Source organism: Thalassophryne amazonica, chromosome 6 (genome assembly GCF_902500255.1).
Source record: "Thalassophryne amazonica chromosome 6, fThaAma1.1, whole genome shotgun sequence".
NCBI lineage: Eukaryota > Metazoa > Chordata > Actinopteri > Batrachoidiformes > Batrachoididae > Thalassophryne > Thalassophryne amazonica.
The window spans coordinates 123,709,832-123,722,348 of record NC_047108.1 but is presented as its reverse complement, the minus strand read 5'-3'; the positions used below and the strand labels follow the sequence as shown (position 1 = coordinate 123,722,348).

Genomic DNA, 12,517 nt, shown 5'->3' with positions numbered 1-12,517 from the left:
TTGGAGATTGGCCTATAATTAGCTAAGATAGCTGGGTCAAGTGATGGCTTTTTAAGTAATGGTTTAATTACTGCCACCTTAAAAGCCTGTGGTACATAGCCAACTAACAAAGATAGATTGATCATATTTAAGATCGAAGCATTAAATAATGGTAGGGCTTCCTTGAGCAGCCTGGTAGGAATGGGGTCTAATAAACATGTTGATGGTTTGGATGAAGTAACTAATGAAAATAACTCAGACAGAACAATCGGAGAGAAAGAGTCTAACCAAATACCGGCATCACTGAAAGCAGCCAAAGATAACGATACGTCTTTGGGATGGTTATAAGTAATTTTTTCTCTAATAGTTAAAATTTTGTTAGCAAAGAAAGTGTTGGGTATTTTCTCCTCCAAACATTTTTAAAACCTTTAACAAGACAAACAGAGTCAAGAAACACCAGTGAGACAGAAAGTCAAATATTACGCGCGGAGTGCGGCCAGGCTGTACACCAAGGCTACACTAAAGTCTGGCCTGCTTTTCCGCTCTTTTATTAAGAGACGCCCTCATCACATAAACAAGAAACTTGTCCTAAGGGTGGGGTAATGACGCAAGACAAGTTTCTTCCCATAACATAAACGCATACGTCAAGTGCAGCTGTAAGGAAGAACACTTCAGGTCAGCACATCTCGTTCGTCTGTTGCAGTTATCAGCTGTTTTGCATCTGCCTGGAACACTAAGCATCACAATCAGTCAAAATTCAACCTTCAGTTCTTTTACTCCCAGTCGTTAGCGGCTACGAAAACAAAGTTATGTTATAACAATAAGTACATCCAGTCCTTCATTCCCAGTTCAGATTGACCCCAGAGTGCTAAAACAAAATTGAATTCTCAGGATTGCATTAAGACAGGTGCAAAACAGCACATCTCCGTTCTCATGAGAAAGAAGACAAAGCTAAAACAAGGTTGAATAACACGTACGTTCTCAGGGTGAAGTGCAAAACAGCACAACACCGTCTCCTTCAGAAAGAAGACAAAAGGTACAAATGTTTAACAGTGATAACATATATATATATATATATAAATCCTTAACAGAAAGTCATGAAGTCATTACTAGTTAAAGTTAATGGAATACTCAGCTCAATAGAGCTCTGACTCTTGTCAGCCTGGCTACAGTGCTGAAAAGAAACCTGGGGTTGTTCTTATTTTCTTCAATTAGTGATGAGTAGAAAGATGTCCTAGCTTTACGGAGGGCTTTTTATAGAGCAACAGACTCTTTTTCCAGGCTAAGTGAAGATCTTCTAAATTAGTGAGACGCCATTTCCTCTCCAACTACGGGTTATCTGCTTTAAGCTACGAGTTTGTGAGTTATACCATGGAGTCAGGCACTTCTGATTTAAAGCTCTCTTTTTTAGAGGAGCTACAGCATCCAAAGTTGTCTTCAATGAGGATGTAAAACTATTGACGAGATACTCTATCTCCCTTACAGAGTTTAGGTAGCTACTCTGCACTGTGTTGGTATATGGCATTAGAGAACATAAAGAAGGAATCATATCCTTAAACCTAGTTACAGCGCTTTCTGAAAGACTTCTAGTGTAATGAAACTTATTCCCCACTGCTGGGTAGTCCATCAGAGTAAATGTAAATGTTATTAAGAAATGATCAGACAGAAGGGAGTTTTCAGGGAATACTGTTAAGTCTTCTATTTCCATACCATAAGTCAGAACAAGATCTAAGATATGATTAAAGTATTAAATATTAAACAAATATGTAGGACTGCTTTTTTGCATTTACGCAATATCTCTAAAATTAGAAAGGTCTTGTCTCCCTGAGCCTGGTTCTGCTGGAGGTTTCTTCCTGTTAAAAGGGAGTTTTTCCTTCCCACTGTCGCCAAGTGCTTGCTCACAGGGGGTTGTTTTGACCGTTGGGGTTTTTACGTAATTATTGTATGGCCTTGCCTTACAATATAAAGCGCCTTGGGGCAACTGTTTGTTGTGATTTGGCGCTATATAAATAAAATTGATGATGAATTGATGAATTACTTCAGTGTGTTTATAGTTGAAAAAGCGATACCTGCTGTCCACTGAATTTGTCTGTATGTGCTTCAGGGGTGTCACTTCATCGGTGGCTGAAAATCCGTTAGGGGAGGACTAAGTGTGGTGGTGTGACTGCGCACCTCAAACTGGTGGATCCTGCCTGGGCTGCTGGTGAGGGAGCTGACATCTGTCCTGCTGCATCTCTCTGTTTGGAGCCAAACACCCAGGAAGAGACGGATTCTCTAATCACTCTATCACCCACCTTCTTTCCACTCTATACTCTGGTGTCTCAAAGCTCTCCTTCTCTTATCCACTTGAAGTGCCTTGTCTATACTTCTTTCCTAAGCTGAGTTCAGAAGCAACAAGTTTTTTCCTTGTTGTGTGGAATGTTTAACATGGGCTGAACTGAACAGAGTTCTATGGGACCCAAGAAGGGCTCAGAGCTAAGGTGTTCCTCTATTCGTCACCTGTAGTCACTCTGTTTGCTTTCTGACTTTGTCTCTTTTTGCTGGCTTGCATTTGAACTTGAACCAAAGACTGTTTTTGCTTCTACATCTCCCTCCAGTTGTGGTGGTTGTTCTGGGTGATGGCACAGGCAGTTACATACCCTGTTTAGGCACATTGTACTTCTCCATCAGGGGGAAAAAACCAACATTTTAACTTACGATCACACAGATCATATTGTGAGAGGTGTCACTCTGGCTACACATCCTCAAAGTCTCACACTTCTGTTTGTGTGTGTAAAAATTCAAGTAATTTAAGTCAGTCTTGACTTCTGTGACATATGTCACAGGCATCCATATCTGGATTCCTACCTTCTCTGAGACATGCCCATTGAGGTGTCTGCACACTTTGCAGCTGTCTGTGGGGGAGAAATGAGGGACTTCCGCTTTCCAAAGTCAGTGGGGGCCAACAGCAGTTCCTTTCCATTTAAAATGACAGGCACAGAAACGGGTTGTTCCTTTTTGATGTAAAAATGGGTGATTTTTAAGATGCCCCACCTCTGTGTCTTATTGGTGTTTGTGATGACAAACTTAAAAGCTACAGTGTGTAGGATTTAGCGCCATCTGGTGGTGAGGCTGCAGGTTGCATTGTGTCATTGCTGGGCATGATGTTTCCGTTCACATTTTTGCTTCTTTGAAAATGGGGATTTATGCTTCCTTGTTTTCTCTTGTGATAAGCAATATGTATGATCCTCCATTTCACAAAAATGAGGGTTGCCACATTTGATAACCTGCACAACCAACCAGTAGACTGTGTATAGAGGGGCAACCATTGATTTTTCTTCTCTTCAGTCTTCTAGCTGCGCTGCCAAATGGAAAAGGCAGAGAAAGTATGTCCCTTTTGGGCTTCTGTGTCAACATGGCAACATGGCGGTTTCCGTGAGGGGGCCATGTAGATATAAATGGTGCATTCTAAGCTTATGAAAACTCCTTGATTCATTGTTAGATGTAATTATACACCAGTGAACAGATAGATAAGAATGCTATATTTAGTTATACAGTGCATCCAGAAAGTATTCACACTGCACATTATCCATATTTTATGTTACGGCCTTATTCCAAAGTGTATGACATTCATTTTTTTCTCAAAATTCTACACACAAAAACTTTTTTTAGGTTTTTGCAAATTTATTAAAAAAATAAAATAATAAACTAAACTAAGAAATCACATGTATGTAAGTACTCACAGCCTTTGACATGAAGCTCAGAAATTGAGCTCAGGTGCATCCAGTTTCCACTGATCATCCTTGAGATGTTTCTACAGCTTACTTGGTGTCCACCTGGGGTAAATTCAGTTGATTAGACATGATTTGGAAAAGCACACACCTGTCTACAGTTGACGGTGTATGTCAGAACACAAACCAAGCATGAAGTCAAAGGAATTGTCTGTAGACCTCTAAGACAGGATTGTCTTGAGGTACAAATCTGGGGAAGGCTACAGAAACATTACTGATGCTTTAAAGGTCCCAATGAGCACAGTGGCCTCCATTATCTATAAATGGAAGAAGTTCTGTTCCACCAGGACTCTTCCTAGCGCTAGCTTCCTGTCTAAACTGAGCGATTGGGAAAGAAGGGCCTTAGTCAGGGAGGTGACCAAGAACCTGATGGTCACTGTGTCAGAGCTCGATAGTGCAGCAGCTAAGAGAATATTTAGAGCAAAATCCTGCAATTGGTGATACAAGCATCAAATTCAGCACAAATACTCCTTAGACATTACTTTTTTGAAAAAACAGACTAGACACTTGAATTTTCAGTAGGCAGGCCAGATAGGGGTCAATTAAATAATTACACAGAATTAAAAGATGCTCCAATCAAAACTCCACTATATTATTTGTCTGATCATAACAATTCCAAAAAAGGTATAGTTTGGACCATCTATGACTGAATGTTCAGGAGTTATAGGGTAAAAACAGCAAAAATGGTGACAAAGGTCAGTTTCAGTTTGTACAGGGGTCAAAAGTTAGTTGCATCAATTTTGGTAAAGAAAAATGATGCATATTATTAGTTGAGTTAACAGGGTTTTAAAAAGGAATAGTTTGGACCATGTATCGTGCTTAGTTATCATGTAATGAGTAATGAGATGAGATATACTTTGTGTATGTTTACACTCCAGTTACCTCAGACAGCAATTAGTCCACAATTATTTGTTTACTGTAATAATGTCGTAGGAGGGGGGTGGGGGGAGGGAATGGAGCATGCTTCAGTCCTGTGGTCTGGCTGCAGGCTTCTTCTTAGCCTGATGGACAGGAAGATGGAACTTGGTTTTCCCAAATTTTACTATGTTTGTCTGGGAATTCATCGCTGTCAAATCCACATCTATTTTTGTGTTCTTTTTCAGTATTAATGTACTACTGATCACTCTTGGAGGAGCACCAGTTGGGTTTACAACTTTCTGTTTGTGAGCTCTGCAATCAGTAGTGGCAGGTGGAGCTGCATGCCCGGTGCGAACAAAACCTTTGAGTTTACTTGCAGGAGTCTTGACCTCCTGGCTGTAGAACTTCTTGAGGTGCTTCTGCAGGATCTGAGATTTGTTCTCCATCCTCTCTTCCATGAGAGCCCTCTCTGCCTCCATGCTCTCTCTGAAGCCTTCCTGCATTTCATTGATGACCTCCATCACCTCAGACACCACCTGCTCCCTCACATTTTCCTGCAGAACTTCTTTTTCTTCCCGCTAACGCTGTATCTCTCTCTTCAGGACATCTATGGCCTGCAGCAATGCCTGAGTATTTAACAATGTGATATCACCATCATCATCTTCGTCACTCTCCTCCTCTTCCTCCTCCATCACCGTACTGCTGTTAGACTTTGCTGTCTGCTCGCGGAGCAGACACAGGCTGTAAGCCACTCTGGTCTTTGTTGATGGGCCGTGCACGTGCTGAGTAGCAATAGCAAAGAATTTGAGGGCTTGGAGAGTCTCATCATAGATGGAGGCACACAGGTTGATGTTCACCACCATGTTGGAGCTTCCTTGGCCGCAAAAGAAACTCTGCAAAACCCGAGTCAGTTCACTGTCCCTGAAGGGCACCACTTGAGGGGGCCGAGACCTGTTAGTATGATTGTTCCTCAGAGCAGTGATGCAGCATCCCAGCGTTAAGAGGGAAGTGTTAATGTTGTTGGCCTCCTTCATCCTCTCACCATTGCGGTGCTCTTTGCAGCGCTCTGATTCGGCCAGGTCACACACAGTCAGTTCGTTGATGTGTATGGCCTGACTGGGGTCTGCCTCTGGACAGATGTGCAGGATACGATTGGAAAAAATGCTATGGCTACGGCTGGAGTTTTGGTTGAGGTGAGTGCAGGCGAAGCTCTGGTTCCGACGTCCTGCCCTCAGAATCCTCCAAGCTTCTTCTGCATTGCAAACCTGGATCCAGGTAAGGCCTCTCACGTAGGGGTTGCCCTGCTTGTCATCACTAAGCCGAAGTTTGATCCATTTCCTGGGCTGCATGTAGGGCAGAGTTTCCAGCAGGTCATACAAGAATTTATTGTAAATCTCATAGGACACCCAGACCGAAAACTGAACACCTTCCTCCAGGTCTTCTCCTCCACTGTGAGAAAGGCTGTCAGGCTCCAAACAAATACTGTCAGCATCCTCAAGCTGCGTGGCTATGTTACTGGTGGAGGAAAGTCCTCCAGTGCCGCTGTCCGAGGCTATGTTGGTGCCACTTCGACGAGATGTCTCATCCACCTTGAGCAGAGAGTTCCTGCGAATTTCCTCTGCTCTGACTTCACCGGGATTCAGTTTTCTGACATCCTGAAACATCACAGGCTTCAGATCCATGGCACCATAAAGGCGACCCTGCAGCTTCCTAAATAGAGACACCAAAGCTCTGGGCAGGAGGTCAGCCTGTCGACCACTACCCTGAATGGTGTAGGTGTTTCCTGAATTGGTGACACTGTAAGTGTAGAGAAGTCTGTTTTCTCCTTTAAGAACATCTTTCACCATCGTCTTCATTGTTTCCTCATAAAACTGTTGCTGTGTTGTTTCTGGCCCAAAGATCTTTGAGAAAGTGAACTTGTGCATGCTCTGGGTGATGCTTCTCTCAGCTGTCCTCAAGTTCTGAGAGTCCTTTTGAGGTTTAAGAAGCAACGTCTCTTCATCTTGGACAACCACACAACCCTGTTCTTCTCCCCTCTCCAGCTCCGCTTCAATAAGTGGTTGGACACGTAGATAAACCTTCACTTTCTCACTGCTCCCCTCCTCACTGCTTCCTGGTCTGGTTACTGCAGGCTTCACCAGCACTTCCGGTTTTATAACAGAAGGCTGGGTGTCCAGAACCGGGGAAATGATAGAGATTTCAGATAGACAGAGTCTCGCTGGGTCTCTGTGCTCTGCTGCAGTAGACTCAAACACAGCCATTGAATCCTCCTCCTCAGAGTGACATCCACATGGAGAGGACAAAGACAGTGCCATTTTTACCTCTGCCTGATTTCAAATTCCTCTGGGTAACATATGTCACATGTTTGACCTATACTTTGGAGACCAAACATTCAGCACAGTCAAAACTATTCCATTTATTAATCCTATTAGCTTAACCAATAATTTGCATCACTTTTTACCAAAATTGGAGCCTATTGAAAATTCAAGTGACTAGTTGTTTTTTTCAGAAGAGTAATGTGTAAGGAGTACTTGTGTCAACTTTGGTGCTTATATCACCATTTTGCAGGATTGTTTCAGTTATCTGCTGCACTATAGCATTCCTCTGTGGAGAAAGGAGAACCTTCCAGAAGAACAACAATCTCTGCAGCAATCCACCAATCAGGTCTGTATACCAGAGTAGCCAGACAGAAGCCACTCCTTAGTAAAAGGCACATGGCAGCCCACCTGGAGTTTGCCAAAAGGCACCTGAAGGACTCTAAGACCATGAGAAACAAAATTCTCTGGTCTGATGAGACAAAGATTGAACTCTTTGGCCTGAATATCAAGCGTGATGTTTGATGAAAATTGGGCACCACCCCTACAGTGAAGCATGGTGGTGGCAGCATCATGCTGTGGAGATGTTTTTCAGCAGCAGGAACTGGGAGACTAGTCAGGATTGAGGGAATTATGAATGCAGCAATGTACAGAGACATCCTGGATGAAAACCTGCTCCACAGCACTGTTGACCTCAGATTGGGGCAATGGTTCATCTTTCAGCAGGACAATGACCCTAAGTAGACAGCCAAGATATCAAAGGATTGGCTTCAGGACAACTCTGTGAATGTCCTTGAGTGGCCCAGCCAGAGCCCAGACCTGAATCCGATTGAACATCTCTGGAGAGATCTGAAAATGGCTGTGCACGACCCTCCCCATCCAACCTGATGGAGCTTGAGAGGTGCTGCAAAGAGGAATGAACCAAACCGTCCAAAGATAGGTGCACCAAGCTTGTGGCATCATATTCAAGAAGACCTGAGGCTGGAATTGCTGCCAAAGATGCATCAACAAAGTATTGAGCAAAAGGTGTGAATACTTGGGTACATGTGATTTCTTATGTACAAAAATAAAGAAAAAAAAAAACTTTTTCATGTAGAATTTTGAGGGGAAAATGAATTTACAACCCCAATTCCAATGAAGTTGGGACGTTGTGTTAAATGTAAATAAAAACAGAATACAATGATTTGCAAATCCTCTTCAAACTATATTCAATTGAATACACCACAAATACAAGATGTTTAATGTTTAAAATGATAAACTTTATTGTTTTGTGCAAATATTTGCTCATTTTGAAATGGATGCCTGCAACATGTTTCAAAAAAGCTGGGACAGTGGTAAACATACGTCCCAACTTCATTGGAATTGGAGTTGTACTCAGTTTTGGGATAAGGTTCTGTGTGCGTGTGTGCATGTGCGTGCTACAAACACCACTAAATCATATACACTGTAGCTTCAAGTTGTTTTAAAGAACTGCATTAACTTGTTGAAAAATGGATAATATGACCCCTGTAATGATTTATCCTGTTGTAATTGGGCTGTTTTGCTGTCGTCGTTATTGGGACATGAAAGTCAGTGTAACAGTCATTGTTGTCAGTAATGCTATGATTGTGTAATATAGATGTTTTCATTAATGAACATTATTGTGGGAGAAATGCTGTTTAAGCACCACAAACACTTTTTTCTTCAGATGAACCATTTGAGCAAGAAACTAGTGGTGAGGATTCGTAACGGTGTGTCGAGTTTGGCCAACTGCTGCGTCCTGGCTTTGTTTGACTGGCTGTACTCACTATTCAGCAGATCTGATATGCTTCAACATCTGTCAGAGGAGATCATCACAAGGAGACAAGGGGGAAAATGGGGATTACAGTGGGCCAGATGGCCATCTGCCTGAGATTGAAGAATAGATTTGTCTTCAAAAAGTAATTTAGAAGATGGTCATAATCCAGGCTTGATGATAGCGTGTAAGCCAACATCATTGATGTGATAAGGAAGATGTTAGTGTAGTATAATGGCGACCCTTCTGCACTGTCTGCCAGATTTTCTATTTTTAGCATGCAGGATAAACAACAAAATATATTCTGATACGAGTGCAGATATATTGGTGAAATTTGAAATGTAATTTGTTGTTGCTGAAATACTGCAGGGTTGGCACGGTGGCTTAGTGGTTAGCATTTTTGCCTCACACCATGAAGGTCCTGGGATCGCTTCCCACCTGGTTCTTTCTGTGTGGAGTTTGCGTGTTCTCCTCGTGTTTACATGAGTTCTCTCCAGGTGCTCTGGTGTCCTCCTTCTTCCAAGGAGATGCAGGTTTGCTGAATTAGTGACTTTAAATTGACCATGTGTGTGATTGAGTTTGTCTGTGTCCCTGCGACAGACTGACTTTCTGTCCATGTACCCAGCACCTTTGACTGCTGGGATGGGCTCCAGGCCCCCTTGACTAGAGTAAGCGGGTATAGAAAAGGAATGAAATACTGCATTTGTTATTCCTTTTGTAATATGATAGTTTTTTTTCAACTTTAACAGTGCTCAATCTATTTTTAAGTATATTACCATATTTTTCAGATTATAAATTGCATTTTTAAACTTGTTTTGCTGGTCCTGCTGCTCATAGTTTGAAATGACCTGTATTTTTTAAAATACTGTATTAAGTGTGGGAGAACAAGTGAAATTAATAAACTATGTTCTCAAACTGAAAGACCACACTTGAATAAAAAGAGGGATTAACCTTCATACTGCTTGAAACTCCCCTTTTTTGACTTTGTGGGACAACCAGAACAGCAATGAAGAGGACAGCAAGACTATGTTTTAAAAAATATATATAATTACATTTAATGAGGGGAACATGCTAAGCTCGCAGTAGATTTATTTTTTGTTTTTGGTCTGACCAGTGGCAACAAGAAGTAGTTTACTCTTGACCTGTGCCTTATATAATACATAAATTCACCTGTTAGCTTCTCCTTGGAAATGTGGTGTTTGAGTTATAAATACATAAATAATGCACTGATTAAATAATTTGTATATCTTGTTGCATGATGCACTAACACGTTTTAAAAAGAAATAGTGTATGGTGTGACACGCATTTTTGTCTTAATGACGCATTTTTGAACAGATGCGTCTTATACTGTGGTTCAACATATAGTCTGGGTAATATAGTAAATATTTATGGAATGTCGTGTTTTCTTCCAGAAATATATCTGTCAAGAGTTTTTCTTAAACTATTTGCTTACTCCTGTTCACAAATGGAAAAAAATTTAGAACTGGTGTTGAAGACCGAACCCCCCCCAAGAAAAAATTTGGTCCGCCCTGCCTCCACTGTGCATGTGTCATTCCAGGCCACAGCAGCTTATCTGAGACGGACTCTCTTCACCCAAAGCAATCAAAGGGAATAATGTGATTATTAACCATTAGATTACAAGGTAAAACCTCTTAAATCATTCTAAAGTTAGTTTTAAGCCGATAATCGGTGATGCTTTGAAATGATGGAGGCACAGTGAACGCAGCAGGAGCAGCTTGTCATGGCTGCTGTGCTCTGATCGCTTCCTCCATCTTATTTTATGAAATAATGCTGAATTTATGTGGAAATGATTGTTGTACAAAAGCCTCAGATATCTGTTGCTGAGATAGATGACTGGAGTGCAGTTTTAAGCAGAAACGAGGCAAATTACTACCGGCAAAATACTACCAACGCTCCGAAATGACACATGCACAGTAAACGCAGGGTGGACTGATTTTTACGGGGGACCATTCGGTCTGCGACACCACCCACAATCAGTGCCACTATTGAGAACATGAATGTCAGCAAGCGCCCGCCATCTGGTGGTGGTAACACAGTGCTTTCACACGGATAAGGCAGGCAAAGAAACATCACAAGCTTTTGTCAAATTTAACCATGCATTTGTGGTTCATGGTGTGCACCTTGATAAAAAGTAAATGTGAATGAAAGAGGCATTATATTTCATATGGATGTAAAAGAAATGACTGCAGGTTTCAGCCCTGTGACAGACTGGCAGCCTATAAACCTCAGCCTATAGACACCCTCTCTACTTTTAAGATTAGGCTTAAAACTTTCCTTTTTGCTAAAGCTTATAGTTAGGGCTGGATCGGGTGACCCTGAACCATCCCTTAGTTATGCTGCTATAGACGTAGACTGCTGGGGGGTTCCCATGATGCACTGTTTCTTTCTCTTTTTGCTCTGTATGCACCACTCTGCATTTAATCATTAGTGATCGATCTCTGCTCCCCTCCACAGCATGTCTTTTTCCTGGTTCTCTCCCTCAGCCCCAACCAGTCCCAGCAGAAGACTGCCCCTCCCTGAGCCTGGTTCTGCTGGAGGTTTCTTCCTGTTAAAAGGGAGTTTTTCCTTCCCACTGTAGCCAAGTGCTTGCTCACAGGGGGTCGTTTTGACCGTTGGGGTTTTACATAATTATTGTATGGCCTTGCCTTACAATATAAAGTGCCTTGGGGCAACTGTTTGCTGTGATTTGGCGCTAGATAAAAAAAAATTGATTGATTGATTGATATAAAGGGAGTACCCCACCTATCATCCAGTTACAACTAGGATGGTCCTTGTGACTCTTAATTGGAATAAGTAGGTTTAGAAATAAATGAATGTTAGATGTAGTGTAATTTACTTTGGTGATGGTCATGGTCTGCATTTTGTAATTGTTTTATGCTTGCTAGATCATTTAAAGTTACAATACAAACCATTTATTGCTGTGGATACACTGGAAGAGGCATTTCATAGGCGCAAAGTATTCACAGCATTTAACTCTTTCCATATTTTGTAGTGTTACAGCTGTATTCCAAAATGGATTAAATTAATTTTTCTCCTCAAAATTCTACACACAATACCCCATAATGACAATGTGAAAAACGTTTTTTGGAGATTTTCGGCAAATTTATTAAAAATGAACAAAGAAGTCACCTGTACACAAGTATTCACAACTTTTGCCATGAAGCTCAAACTTGAGCTCAAGTGCATCCTGTGCACACTCGTTATCCAACCTGATGGAGCTTGAGAGGTGCTGCAAAGAGGAATGGGCACTATCCAAAGATAGGTGCGCCAAGCTTGTGGCATCATATTCAAGAAGACTTGAGGATGTAATTGCTGCCAACGTTTTGAGCAAAGGCTGTGAATCCTTACGTACATGTGATTTCTTAGTTAGTTGTTGTCATTATGGGGTGTTGTGAGTAGAATTTTGAGGGGGAAAATTAATTTCCTTTTTGGAATAAGGCTGTAACAAAATGTGGGGAAAGGTGAAGCAACATGAATACTTTCTGAATGCACTGTAACGTCATTCTTTTGTAATGTTAATTAACGTTTGTACTATTATATTTCGTCTACTGTTAGAGTATATATAACATTTTATTTGTCCAAAAATAGACATATACAATTAAAAGTAAACAAGGTCAAATCAAATTAAAAACTTAATAACTAAAAGGTAACAACTTATTTAGTACATAGGTACATTTTTGTCTCACATACTTCATCCCTTGACAATAAAAATTATTAAAATCAGAGTCCCTAATTTGTACCAGCTCTGTGATTTGCACAACTTGTTGAACATCTTCGCTTCTTGACTCCACAAATCTCTT

At 41.3% G+C, this 12,517-nt stretch overlaps 2 protein-coding genes across 6 annotated transcripts in view; one reads left to right on the top strand and one right to left on the bottom strand.

Moving 5' to 3' along the window:
- Window positions 1–2,652, top strand: part of ptpn11b (protein tyrosine phosphatase non-receptor type 11b) — a 122,209-nt gene extending 119,557 nt beyond the window's left edge. For 3 of the 5 annotated variants that reach the window (XM_034173350.1, XM_034173349.1, XM_034173353.1), the window contains exon 16: window positions 2,084–2,652. In XM_034173350.1, the coding sequence (XP_034029241.1) occupies window positions 2,084–2,129 (46 nt within the window). In that variant the 3' untranslated portion in view covers window positions 2,130–2,652. The remainder of the gene's footprint in view (window positions 1–2,083) is intronic. The other 2 variants (XM_034173354.1, XM_034173351.1) reach the window with 1 other exon arrangement.
- A 2,078-nt stretch (window positions 2,653–4,730) lies between these two features.
- On the bottom strand, window positions 4,731–7,260 carry LOC117513043 (kinesin-like protein KIF20A). Its single transcript, XM_034173348.1, has one exon. It carries the CDS (start codon window positions 6,920–6,922, stop codon window positions 5,186–5,188), a length of 1,737 nt encoding a protein of 578 aa, XP_034029239.1. The 5' UTR covers window positions 6,923–7,260; the 3' UTR covers window positions 4,731–5,185.
- Between the last annotated feature and the right edge of the window lie 5,257 nt (window positions 7,261–12,517).

Excerpts from the sequence above, each read along its gene's own strand:
- LOC117513043 (XM_034173348.1), bottom strand. The coding sequence starts at position 6,922 with ATGGCACTGTCTTTGTCCTCTCCATGTGGATGTCACTCTGAGGAGGAG.